At 37.7% G+C, this 13,703-nt stretch overlaps 1 protein-coding gene across 1 annotated transcript; it reads right to left on the bottom strand.

Moving 5' to 3' along the window:
• Window positions 1-4,426: 4,426 nt before the first annotated feature.
• LOC135478106 (serine-enriched protein-like) lies at window positions 4,427-11,929 on the bottom strand. The gene is made up of 5 exons (XM_064758377.1): window positions 11,787-11,929; window positions 9,092-9,342; window positions 8,663-8,820; window positions 8,224-8,418; window positions 4,427-4,438 (listed from the first exon to the last, which is right to left on the bottom strand). The coding sequence occupies exons 1-5, from the start codon at window positions 11,927-11,929 to the stop codon at window positions 4,427-4,429; spliced, it is 759 nt and encodes a 252-aa protein (XP_064614447.1).
• Between the last annotated feature and the right edge of the window lie 1,774 nt (window positions 11,930-13,703).

Raw genomic sequence — 13,703 nt, 5'->3', positions numbered from 1 at the left:
AGAGCACAATGCAGTCTAATTCACAGGCTTGTGCCCTCTGTAAGCTGTGCGATCCTTTTCAGTTGAAAAGACAATCTCCTAGCAAAGCGAAACTACATTAAAACTCACTCACTTTTGCCATTCGCAGTCATTTTGCAGCACTAGAATCTGTGTTATATTTATGAAGTCTAAACCCTATCAACGATAATATTGTTCTAAATGACATCTACACACTCAATGACGTGTAAATCTACACCAGTGGGAAACCTCACGTGTGACAACGTCACAGTCCAACTCATAGAAGAATTGTTTTTCATTGGCCACCATCTTTCTGACAAAATTTGAGCTCTAAGCCTCTATGAAAATTCTGAGGGAGAACGCTCTTGTGGCTGTCGCATCTGCCGGATATGATTTTTCAGGGTGTGCACCTCATATAAAATGTGCATGCGTGTCAGCTTGTTTGTGACTGCAGATCCATCCGTTTGTTAGTCTCGTTACAACAGAGCATGTAGATATCTCTTTATGCCGTTTTCATATCTTACACAAAGCAAGTGAAAACAAATTCCAGAGAAAATTACCAGCTGAGGATTTGAAAAGAAAAGGAATTTGACTTGCATGTAAGTTATATATATTTGTAACACAAACAAGCCTTTTTGCCGAATAAAACATCACACTGTTGCAAATATATTTTCTCGGTAAACTAAACATGGTAAACTGCAATTTTCGCAGTGCACATTACTATTGATAAAGGGCCTACATGTTTTTTCCGCCCTTGGGCCTACATATTTATATATGTTTATGAGTTAGCTCCCTTAGATGGGACTCATGAGTCGATTGAAATGAAGCTACCTGACAAACTTCGTCGAGGTCAACGGTCGATAGATTCCTTTTTTACGACATCTGCAAATCGAACTTCGTCGTTTAGCAATAGCAAGCCCCTCAAAAGCGAAGAAAGTCAGGCAGTGAAGTGACACCGTCAACAGCAAATCAAGCAATCAGTAAACAATAACAAAATAAACAACAACAATAACTACTACTATACCGTAGGCCTAATACATTTATAAATAAATATTATGAACTGCTGACAACTTTGTCATATGCCTGGGTATAGATACAAATATTTCATAAAACCTGAATTTGTATTTTTGAATATTGGTCTATTCACAGTGATGACCTACGGATAAAACGTCAAAAGTGTGTGGTGAATTATTGAATATACAAAAACCCAACTTTTCTAAACACTAGCTTTTAAAGTGTTATCATATGCGAAGTTTAGGCCTAAATATTTGACAAAATTAGCATAATAATAACAATTAATAATGGGTAAAAGCGTAGGCCTGTACATCGTGCAATCTCTCCTATAGCCCGATTGGCGTCTTTTAAACGTTTTTTCTACTACTATTATTATTGTTTTGAATCAAACACAAACGGCTGTTAAAGAATGATAATAATAATAATAATAATAATAATAATAATAATAATAATAATAATAATAATAATAATAAAACATGCATCGTCCACAGATACAATCTCAAGATATAGGGCCTATATCCACAAAGTTCAACAAAGTTATTCTGATAATATGCCTATATTTATTGATGAGAAAGGGATGACCGATAATCGAAAGCAAGCTAGGGCGAATAGGCCGGCAAGTTTACCACCAAGGCGCAGAAAAAAACATGAATGTTTCTTTCCACCGATTCTCCTCTATACGAGTTTAATGCTTGTATTAGTCAATCTACACCAACCTTTGTCCGACATGCATAAATTTAATGTTGCATTCTGAATAAATTGTTACAATGTTCTTTCTTAACTTGGGTTTCTCCAAGCAAAAGCGTCAACAGTTGAGCTAAACGTCTATTTTAATATATTCAGGCAGGCTTATATAGACAATAACACCTCAAATGGCATATTTAAGATACGGCAAATCGTCTGTAAGGCGATATAGCGCCTTCAGAGCTTCCGGGGCCTTGGCGCCTGTTGAGGAATGGTTGTTTGCAGGTTGCAGTATGTAACAGCCATACAGCCGTCATAATTACAAACCCTGGAAGAGTTACCATCTCGTAATTAAGTGCACCTTTGCAATATACCGTGATTAAGGCATCAGTCGTAATATTTTTTATACATAACATAGAGAATTGGCTAGTCTTGAGAACTCATAACTACAAACCACACACAAAAAAAAACATTAACCTTACCTTCTCTCAAAATGTAACACATCTACCTCTGTTTCCTTCGGTTAACCTGGATGACCCTAGTGTGCCGTGAGGATCATGTGATGGTACTGTAGTGGCTAGTACATGGTGACCCACATATAGTTTGAGTCACAGTGAAATAGCGTAGTCACTTCTGCAAACAGTGAACATTCGTGCAAACACCTGTCTGAAAAGGTGAACACCAGAGCAAATGAAGAACCAGCCGATTTCTTTCAGTAAACTAGGAGAATATACAAACACTTCACTGAACTGAATTTTGGACGCGTTTTATGCTGTGTGTAAGGTATTACAGATTCCTTTCCCTATAAATCTGATAATGTTACATCAGAGAAAAAAAAATACTGGATTCGGAAATTAACAGCAGTAGTAAAAACAGCCCGATTAGATGTTCTTTGAGAGTACCATATGTGGCTGTTTATAAAGAATATGTATGCATGTATGCATGCATGCATGTATGTATGTATGTATGCATGTATGCATGTATGTATGTATGTATGTATGCATGCATGCATGTATGTATGTATGCATGCATGCATGCATGTATGTATGTATGTTTGGATGGATGGATGGATGCATGCATGCTAGGCGCATAATGCTAGGCGCCGTCGTATAAGTGAAATATTTTTCAGTACGGCGTAAAACACCAATCAAATAAATAAATAAAATGTATGTATGTCGTTGAAGTTGTTAAACAACAGATGTATCCGAAGAGATAGGTAAAAAACCTTGTGTTCGACGGGTAAGTTTAAAGTACACGAGGAGTCATTAATCCGGTCAAAACACGTTTTTCTGCCTTACGCAACTTGTATATTAGATAGGCCAAATTGACAAAATTAATCGTTACCAGACATAGGTCTAGTGTTTGTTTTTAGAAATACATGTGCTAATACCTCTCCCCGTCAGATCAATATTTTAAGATGTTGGTGTTTGAATGAAGTGTTGGTGGTAATAATCATATCACGGGTATATCGCTGGGACATTTATAATAAATATATGCTGATTTCACTGTAATGACAAGTTTCGCCTCATACAAGACTGAGAACGTGGACAACACGAAATATTTTGGGCTGCAATGATCTTTCATTGTAAATATATCATGTATCGACCATAAAAATATATTATGATATTTGAAAACTTGCCCAGTGAATAGCCTGGCCAAATGCACAAACCAGACTAATTTCTTGTGTGATGAAATTCATTTTTCAGTAACTCAATTAATCAGTCAATCAATTCATCAACTGAACTACTTATTTCACGTGCAAACATGGTTGTAAAGCCATGCATGTTACATGTACCTCTAGACAAAGGAGCACAACAACTAATAAATATTATGGCGATTATACAGAGAAGCCCTTAACAACATTCTATATTTTTCCCAGGCTGACTTATCAACAACATACAATAAATTCCTTTATTCAAAACTGTGTAGATGTGTGTTTATTTCTGGGCGAGATTCAAATGAAAATAACATGAGTAGTCAAATGTGTCCAAATGAATTATTATGGACTAATGTTAAATCAACAACCAGCCATTTTCTTATAGCTTAGATTTTTTAGCAATGCTACCTAAGAGTCCGCCTGTATGCAACTATGAATGCAAAACCTCAGCTCAATACATAAAGTACAGGGGTCATGTATTTGGTAAATTACGGTAAATAATATGCACACAAAGCACGAGCGATGGGACACCCAGGTTATGTCATTGTGCTTTATATGTATGTAAAACGTTAGCTCAGTGTGTACAATACTTTTTCAGATACAACCTCTAACATTTAACTTGACATTGATTCTGATACACTATACACTACCGGTAAGTCGTGAATTGTGCAATTTAATTTAAATCAATTATGCAATTTAATGTAATTATTATGAACACAGCGCATGAGCGATGAAACGTCCCTTTCATGTAATTGTGCTTTACTTGTTTGCAAAACCTCAGTTCACTGCATTCAGTGCGTTTGAGGATACAACCCCTAGTGTTATGCCATAACGCCTGTATATTGTACTATAAGTGCTTAAAGATGTGAAAGGTGAACGAGGAGTTAAAATCTACTGGTATGTTTCTAAGTTGAGTTTATAAGAGCATCATTTAAAAGTTATCGTCCAATGGGAAGTTTTCAGAGTATTTGAGGCTAACAAGACTATATTGCAGAAACCTGAAAATCTTTTTATACGTCCTTACTGGATAGAACAAGTTTGGCAAAATATAGACATTGTTGCAAGCATTTGTATTCAACTTGACTCCTGAAAATAGAAAGGAAAATTAAATCTCACTAAAAATGGGAGACAACCCTTTAGTCGCGTTCAGTGGCCGGTTTTGACAAGGGTATTGTACGAGCTATTTTCTAAGTATGAGGGTGAACGCCTAGAAGGTTTCAGTATATTGATGTCTGATGACAACAAACACTCTTTCCAATAAGCTGAATAGAACCACCAGTGATTGACGTATTTTTTGTGGATTACCAGGATGGTGATATATGTACTTATTCCTGTTAAAGCCATCATCGTCCGGCGATAGGATGACATCGCGAAAAGTTCCATGGCTTCGCGGTATCGTGTCATCGCGCCGGTACAAATCTCACCTTGTAGCATTTGTTAAATCCTGCGTGTTGTGCAACGATTTTATTAAACGTCACAAGTTATTACTCCAAAAACTAGTGTGTAAAGGTTATTGTATAAGGCGCCATCAGTCCAAGTTTCTTAGTTTTACAATGAGTATAATTCTCTAGTAAGTAAATATGGACGGAGCGCCCAGAGTCTCTGGGGCCCTGTTTCATGACTGGGTGTAATTCCGCTTAACCCGGAGTAAAGGACTGTATATTCACCATGTTGAATTACATCGCTATGTTGGATATATGAACAGTTGCAATCAAAGCTCAAATGAGAGACATATTTTGTTGTCGACAACTGATATTCTACTATGGTACACGATTTATATACTAATTTGACTCAGTCGCCTAGAACATACCTTGCGTCTTTTCAAACATCACTGAAAACTGTTGGCTAATACTACTTGTATGATTACGTCCTATTTTTTTACTTTATATACTATTTTAGTTCTTTGGTGGTTTGTGTTATACGTCGTTTGAGGAAGGAAAAAGAAACAGTTTTCAGAGACCTATTCGGCTTTGCAAGAGCAATGTACGTCAAGAATATTTGTGTTTTCACATATATGAAGATGCATTTTGGTTAAATTCTGTCACCTTTGGCGAAAACATCAATGATATTTTCATTTCATTGCCTCAATATAGACCCATTAAATGGTGTGGTCGCTATGTGTTTTGATGCATGTAAAAATCTAGGCAAAAACTACGAAGACATGGTATCTAGTAGTTCTTGGAAACCAACAGTGGCAGCTCTGTATTGTGGTAGATTGTGTGTCAGATCTCGCATGTGGCCGGGGCTAACTATTTTGTGGGCGAGGTTATCTCCCCTGTGTCGATCGGTTAATTGGTTATACCTGCCGCCCACCTGTTTGCTGATAGTGATGTCCAAAAATGAGGTATTGTACATTCCAGTTTTTCTTTTGACTTTACAACTTTTTTTTGTTAGTCAACTGACACCGATGATCACACCAGTCGACACCCGCATTTATGTTTCAAGCTGCCTTTTACATGCACCCGCACCCGCGCCCGCTCTCGCACTGGCAAGGAGACATCAATTATTGGTTCAAGGGTTCTGCCCGTTTTAATTGTATTTTCCGCATTTCCTTCGGTGGTAGGCAATTTCAGAGCCGTTTATTTATTCAAATATATTTATTTGTATTTGTAGACAGGTGGCACCTTCCTTCATAGGAGGTTGAGTGTAGTAGTTTTTTTTTCACTTTTTCCACACCGTCGATATGATATGAGGCTTCACGAAGACTCTTTATATGTGAAAACACAATGTCGAGTGGAAATCTCAAAGCTGCTGGCCCAACGCATGCTGTTGGCATGTGTCATAAAATACAGTTTTTTTTAATAGTTTTTTTTATAGGTGCAGCAGACCATCATCTGGCCTATGATTGCAATTAATGGTTTCAGGATGTTTTTAACAATAATCGCCCCTTACATACCTCTAATCTACACTTGATAACATGCTGTAATCGCATTGTGAACTATACTAGTTTCCGGCTTGCTGAACTTTTGCGTGCGGTCGTGCGGACAGGTGGGAATTTATATAATCTGTTCGAGTAAGGTTCTGTGTTCTCTCCGATTGACCGAATGAACCCTCGGCCATTCATCACATCCTCAACTGTAAGACCTCTGTTTGTTTTTAAAATACCCCCAATTTTAATATTTCCAATGACCTCGCAGGCACGGCTGAAAATAAGCCTTGTGTAATTTACTAAGCACCGTATACAACGTTGTCGGTACATGCACCTGCTCTTTTAATTATGCATGTAATTGTTGTTCAACGCCTGTTGCTAATTGTGCATGGCCGTTGGCGTAAAACATCAATCGAATGCTAATACAACAGAGCAGTTTGATGCACTGAAAATGTCATGGAATAATCAATATGAGTGTAGGTATCCACACAGAGAACAGCAAAATCAACAACCCGCTAATCAACATTGCACGGAATTACGACAGACGTTACCAAACAGATGAGATAAGCAACTCATAGCGCATCTCTAAATACTTCGAATCATAGGTTCGATATCTACAAATCCACAAAGCAATGAACCATTGTCACAGATATAAAAAGATGGTGACGTTGTATTGAAAGCCTGTTAGAGTTTTGTACAGTAAAGACCATCCCTAATACAGAATCACGCATTTGATTATCCATAATTATTATTTATGTCTTGGCGGCTTTGGATGAGTAGATGGGAGGCATGTTTTATTTTTTTTTAACAGGACAAACTAATTACAACTTTGAAGGATGGTGGTTGCAGCCCTATACAGAGAGAAGGCGCGTGCCTTTAAATCGCAAAGGAAAAGTGGGTTCAAACCCAGTCTTAGACGGGGAAATTGTACTCCTCCCCTCTTTGTACACCCAGAACTTTAGGGGCATTAAGCGCATCGACGCAACCTGTAGGACCGTTTGCACAGGACCGTGCATATCATGAGGGAGTTTTTTTGTCCCCCTCCCGTGCACACCAAAGTTCCTTTCACCATTAAAAGTAACTGCCATCGTGAAAAAGTGAAAAATTCTTGGACATGGCGCCAAACAACAGTCGAATGAATCAATAAACAATCCCGAATAATTCTAACCCCTGGAAGATGATATGGATATTCATTTTGTTATTGAGTTATCCCCGTAACTTTCGTATGTTCCAAAGAAATCAAATGGCATCAAACGACAATTCTTTTTGCATTTAGTACCAGCCGATGGTTGTGGCACAGGCCACGTTTAAGGGAATGCCACTTAATTGCTATATATATTGTCTAATATCAAGAATTTATCGCGTATTTGGCAGGACAGTTACGTACTTTTACTTTCATCGCCATTTTGACGGATGCCAAGTAACAAACTGTTGGGCAGTGATGAGCCTTTATTGCTAAAGGGAGATAACCTCTACACATACAAGTGGGTGTACATTGCTGGTTAGGCAATGTGTCACTCGTGAAACAAGTCAACGAATGTATAAATGTTCTTGTAACATAGCCCGTTGTTTTCTCCAAAAAAAAAATAAAAAAACAGATAGTCACTGTTAAAGGTCTTGAGTCCCCATGTTGTCAAACAACAATCAGAAAAATACATTAACGGAAGTCACCAACGGAATTATGTCAGATTAGCACTTTTATTCTCATTGTTAGGGAGAAACAAAATCATCATAAAGAACCATCATCAACTTATGACGTCACACCACTGTCGGAGGGAAGATATTCTCCACATCCACTGAGATCTACTGACTGCAAAAGTCTAGATTCAGAGCAATTCGAAGACATGGGTGAGACGAATGAAAAGTCGGATTCATACGCGCTCATTTCTAGCTTGCTTTCATGTACCTCTCTTCTATGTTCTTCATCGAGAGAGTCACCATCTTCACTGAGCTGCAAAAAAATGTTTTGTGAACAGGAAACCACGGAAAGAAGTTCCTGTACCAAACTGTCAAACGTCTCTTTGTCTGTCACGTGACACTGTCGTCTGCTCCTATCAGATACTGTTTTCCGAATCTCCGCTTCTGTGACGCTGAGTTTTGGACGTGATAATATCAACATTGCTGATTCTTTGGGAATTTTCTCGAACCCCGAAGTTTGGAAAATTAGGCCAGCATTTTCGTCGACAAAATCCCAGATCTAAAAAAGAAATTTAACAATATAGCTGAAAATGCATGCAGAGATAAGCATCTACATTTATTTGTACTAGCTCATTTCGGTTTATGCATGTCTGACTACATGCTGTTGCTCAGTCTCTGACCTGGAATATTACTCTATTAAACGGTGATTAATATATCTGTATATGTGTGTACAAATATCTGTACTTGCAATAATCATTTTAACAACTGGTATCATAAGCGGATATTTTCTGTCGCTAACTTACCTTAATCAACAGGCGTTTTATCCACTTATTTTTTAGAAACCTCAAAGTTGAGGTGAGGAGAGGAAGGATGGTATCAAGGTTGATAAAGCTGGTGGCGAAGTGAAAACAGGAGGAGCAGAGTTCTGTGAGACCGTAATTGTCAGCTGTGACCATCACGTCTGTGGAGAAAACGGTTACAACGATTACTAAAACCCCAGAATATATGGAATGTTATAAATATGTAAAAGCAACGCAGTGCATGCATGGAAAAATCGCTATTTGAAATTCCGGTGTTAAAAAGTGGAGACATATACTTTACATTGTATGTAAAACCCAATGTCAACATAATCAAGTATTTGGCAGTTATTGGTGGTGTACTCATCCGAAACGAAAAGTCTTCAACCTTTTTCTCTGAAGGGGGAATTTATTAACATTGTTATTATAACTTACCAACAATATTGTGCACACTGGCGCTGATTCGCCCACTGTGCACAAATTGGATGATGTCACGGAAAATAGCTGGATTTTCTCCCGGTAAATGTATAGTGAGGAGTCCAGGCGATGCTTGTCTTTTCTCTGACGACAAGAATTTCTTCTTTCTAAATTGTTTCAGTTTGGGCAACAAGACAAGCTTCAGTTTGGTTTGCTTTGTCGATCCCGTGAGCTCTTTCTCCTTTGCAAGGATACTTTGGTACAAAAATCTGAAAAAGTCGAAAAGAGACCATATATAGATAGATGGAACTAAACGTATTCAATGACGGCAGTTTAAATATGACAAGATTCCGAATTTTAATATCGGCATTCATTCTGTTTTCAGCCTACAACAGAGAAGATCAATAATCTAAGCTGGAAACTTTATAAAGAGACAGGTTAATGTTTCTGTGTTAAAAAGGTAGACATCTGAGATGTAAATATTATATTTACCTGCTTCTAGTAGCCATTATGGCTTTCACTCCGTAAATCGGTACTTAGTCTTTGCCAACAAGAAACATGACGTCACAGAGATCCGGTGTTTCCGTTATCAATCGGAGGTCATCAAAGAGAGTGCTGGTGTCGAAAAACGACAGTTTTCGATTTATGTTGTTATGGAGTTTTTCAGAACAACCGTCAATTTCTAAGGTGAGAGAGGGCGACGTCCCAGAGGTAAGAGAAAGGGCTAGAAAAAATAGAAAAAAAAATCCCATTTTAAATGTAAATTAAAGTACCGGAAAACATAGGAGATCTTGGGCCATTTTGATATTTCAGTCCAGTGATGTTGAATTGAATTCTGTTGATATTATATGTATAACTACATTCACCTATATATGTGCAAATAGAAACAAACAAAAAGACATACAACGTACCGTTGGAAAGGGAAGACCTTTCCGATATACAAGAGATTTGCGACTCCGGTACCGTGGAAATATCACTAAGGGAGGCCAGTGGATACATTTTGGTCAGTTTCCTATGACAAGCTAACGACTGCTGTAAATGATCACGATGTTTCGTTTTGAATGCAGAAAGCTGACTTTCTCTTCACTTGATGGAACGCTTATGTATACACCTAAAGAAAACCTGATTGTGTATTTAACACATGAAATCAATTCTGATGATTAGACACGAGCCAGCTTGTGTTTGGTGATGACAAAACAATGATGTCACCATGATGACATCACTATTACACTGGCCCTTAATTTTAGTCCATACCGGATTATTGTCACGAGAACTAATCAACAGCCGTGTTTGTGAAAAACAGTTTTGTCAGTATAATGATAGCTGATCATTGCTACCCTGTCATTGTTGTGCCCCATTTTGACAGGTATGTGTACTGTTGAGATTAGACTTCCTGTACTGCATATAAAGCATCTTGTAGATTCCTACTGTTTATAAAGTAATTTAGTCGCCCACCGCACATTTATATCGTTTGATCGTGAATTTGCATCGATTAGTGAAAGAAATGGACATGTACTATCACTACAAAATCGTAATATTTCATTGCAGTGTGCAATATATTACACATAATTTATGACAAGACAAATTTTTAACAAAACATCTTTGAAATTACAGTACGTTATATGTTAGGATTTGAATCGTTTTCTGTTTTTAATAGTTTTTCTTTTTGTATAGTTATTACATGATGTGGAGGTATATTTTAGAAATGCGAGACTTTCGCAAACAAGTTTTGTGAGAAAAGCTCAAGTTTATTCACACTTGAAGATTGCCACTGAAAGAAAACAACTATTGACACTTTCAACTGGATTGAGCAGCCCTCATCTTGTACAGGGCGCGTATGTTTACAAAGTTAAATTTGTAAAAAAAAAAACAGGAATTCAAAAATTGTGCTTGAAGGTGGTTGCAAGGCGTCCTTTGTATGTTCATTTTTATCAAGATATCGCTATGATTCAGTAAATCTTTGTGAACGCAAACATTTTTCCTTGGTGAACAAAACTCCAAACATGTCTGTCGGTGTGACTCCCTCCTTCCCTCTCTCCGCGATTCGGTAATAAATCTCACCTAATCCACATATGTTAAATGAGGACAGTGAGTCAGTCAACAGCTGTGTTCACAATCAACAGCATTTCTGATGGACCGTCAACATACTGACAGCTGATCATTGCTCCCGTGTCGTTATGATAACCCACTGAGTTAAAAATCGGTAGTCCCAATAACCGTGTTATCACTCCTACTGTGGAAATTACTGAACTCAAAAGAAAGTCCTCCACGTTTGTCTCTGGACAGAACTTTATCGACATAGTTACCGCAACTTATCAGCTATATTTTGTACTACGACGCTGATTCGACCACTGTGGACAAAATGAATGACGTCACGGATAGTACCTGGATTTTCGCCCAGTGAATGCACGATAAGGAGTCCTGGCGATGGTTGTCATTTCTCAGTTTGGATTCGCTTTGAATGACTTTGTCGGTCTCGTAAGCGTTTTCTGCTTTGCTAGAATAATTTAGTAGAAAAGTCTAATAAACTCAAACAAAGAAAATGTATAGTTAGAGGTAAACATATTTGATGACGGCCATTAAAATATCACATGACGCCCATGTATTGACATTCGATTGGTCTTGACCTGATATCTGATTTTTGAAACTAATAAAGACATAGACCAATGTCTTTTACGAAAGTAGATATATAAGACGTAACAACGATAATTACCTGCTTCTAGTAGCCATGACGGATTTCACTCCGTAAATCGGAACTTTGTCTTTGCCAACAATAAACTTGACGTCACATAGATCGGGCATTTCCGTCATCAATCGGAGATCATGGAAGAGGGTGCTGGTGTTGCAAAACGGCATTTTTCGGTTAATGTCGATTTGAAGATATTTTTGACAACTGTCAAATTTTTGTAGTGGAAGAATATTTTGATACAGAATATCCTGAAAAGGGGAGGAAAAACATTGACAATTTAAATTAAAGATAGTATTTAAGGTGAGCCATTTTGGTTTTTAAGTTCCATATATATATATATATTTTAACATATAAATAAAGATTCAATAACATACATATGGAAGAAGAAAAAAAATGCAAACAGCGTACCGCTTGAAAGAAAAGAGATATTCATCATATACGAGAGCTCCCTATCGGAGACTGTGAAGACATCACTAAAGGAGGCCACTCGGTACATTTTGTCAAATCTGTGAGGACAAGATAAATTAAGAGCTGTGAATATTTGTGATGTTTTTTCGTCAATGTTCTTAGAAAACTAACTTTCTTCTCCCTTGACGAAGCTCATATACTCCGGTGAAATTTGACCGGAGCGAGTATTTGACGTGAAATATTATGTAAATGTAATGTAAATATATTCTGACGATTAGTCAGGAGCCAGCTTGTGTTTGATGATGACAGAAGAATGGCGTCGTAATTTATTTATTTATTTACTGGTGTTTTACGCCGTACTCAAGAATATTTCACTTATACGATGGCGGCGAGCATTATGGTGGGAAGAAACCGGGCAGTGCCCGGAGGAAATTCATGAACATTCGCAGGTTGCTGGTAGACCTTCTCGGGTACGGCCGCAGAGGAAACCAACATGAGCTGGACTTGAACTCACAGCGAGCGCATTGGTGAGAGGCTTCTGGGTCATTACGCTGCGCTAGCGCGCTAACCAACTGAGCCACGGAGGCAATGGGGTCGAAATGATGACGTCACTATCACAACGGCCCTCAGTTTTAATTGGCACTTTAATCCATACCGGATTACAGCCAAGAGAGCCTATCAACAGCTGTGTTTTTGAAACAACAGATTTTCTCATGGATCTGTCAGCAGAATAATAGCTGATAATTGCTACCGTCTCACTGTTGTGCCCCAGGGAGTTACAAATCTGTTATATCCACAGTAAATTTCCTGTTTATAACAAATGTTGTAGATTCATTTTGTTTCGAAGTAAATACGTAATCGTTAACTAAAACCTTTCCAACAACTTTGGCTTCTCTTTCACAAACTGCGAAAACACTTGGGTGACCAGATAAAAAAGTCAACATTCGATCTGTAACCAACACCTGTATAGGTCACTTTGAAGAGAGCAATACTTTTTTACTTTCACGTCAATAGCTTTTGTAAAATATTTGAATGTACGTATTAACATCTACAAATACTGGACAATTTGATTAACGTTAGATCATCTAAGAAGGCTAAAAGGTTTGGAAACCACATTTCGTTGTATGGTATAAAGTGAAGCTTGTATGACGTACATAAACGTGTACATTTCTCATAAGAACATGGTTTACAGTGCAAGTATGTTTATGCAATATATAAACTTGCGTAAACAACTTCAATAAAGATAGGACAGACTACTTCATTCGTTAATATATAATGCATAATATATAATGCATAATATACAATGCATATGCGGTTATTATTAAAAGAATGAAGGGAGAACCTGTACAAAACTTTTAACACATGACATGTCACTGTAAGCCATTGTCTACGTAAACGTTCCCACTGGTTGAAGACAACTCTAAACATGTCTGCCGGTGTGACTCCCTCCTTCCTTTTCCCCACCAACAGGAAATAACTTCCCCTAATCCACACGTGTTAAAGCAGGACAGTGAGTCAATCAACAGCTGTGTT

The sequence above is a fragment of the Liolophura sinensis genome, chromosome 11 (genome assembly GCF_032854445.1).
Source record: "Liolophura sinensis isolate JHLJ2023 chromosome 11, CUHK_Ljap_v2, whole genome shotgun sequence".
NCBI classification, from domain to species: Eukaryota; Metazoa; Mollusca; class Polyplacophora; order Chitonida; family Chitonidae; genus Liolophura; species Liolophura sinensis.
This window is presented reverse-complemented; position numbering and strand designations above follow the sequence as displayed.

Coding starts and splice junctions, on each gene's coding strand:
- LOC135478106 (XM_064758377.1), bottom strand. CDS start 11,929: ATGCCGTTTTGCAACACCAGCACCCTCTTCCATGATCTCCGATTGATG. Junction 8,821..9,091: donor CAGTGTGCACAATATTGTTG/GTAAGTTATAAT, acceptor TTTTCTCCACAG/ACGTGATGGTCACAGCTGAC. Junction 8,419..8,662: donor TAAAACGCCTGTTGATTAAG/GTAAGTTAGCGA, acceptor TTTCTTTTTTAG/ATCTGGGATTTTGTCGACGA.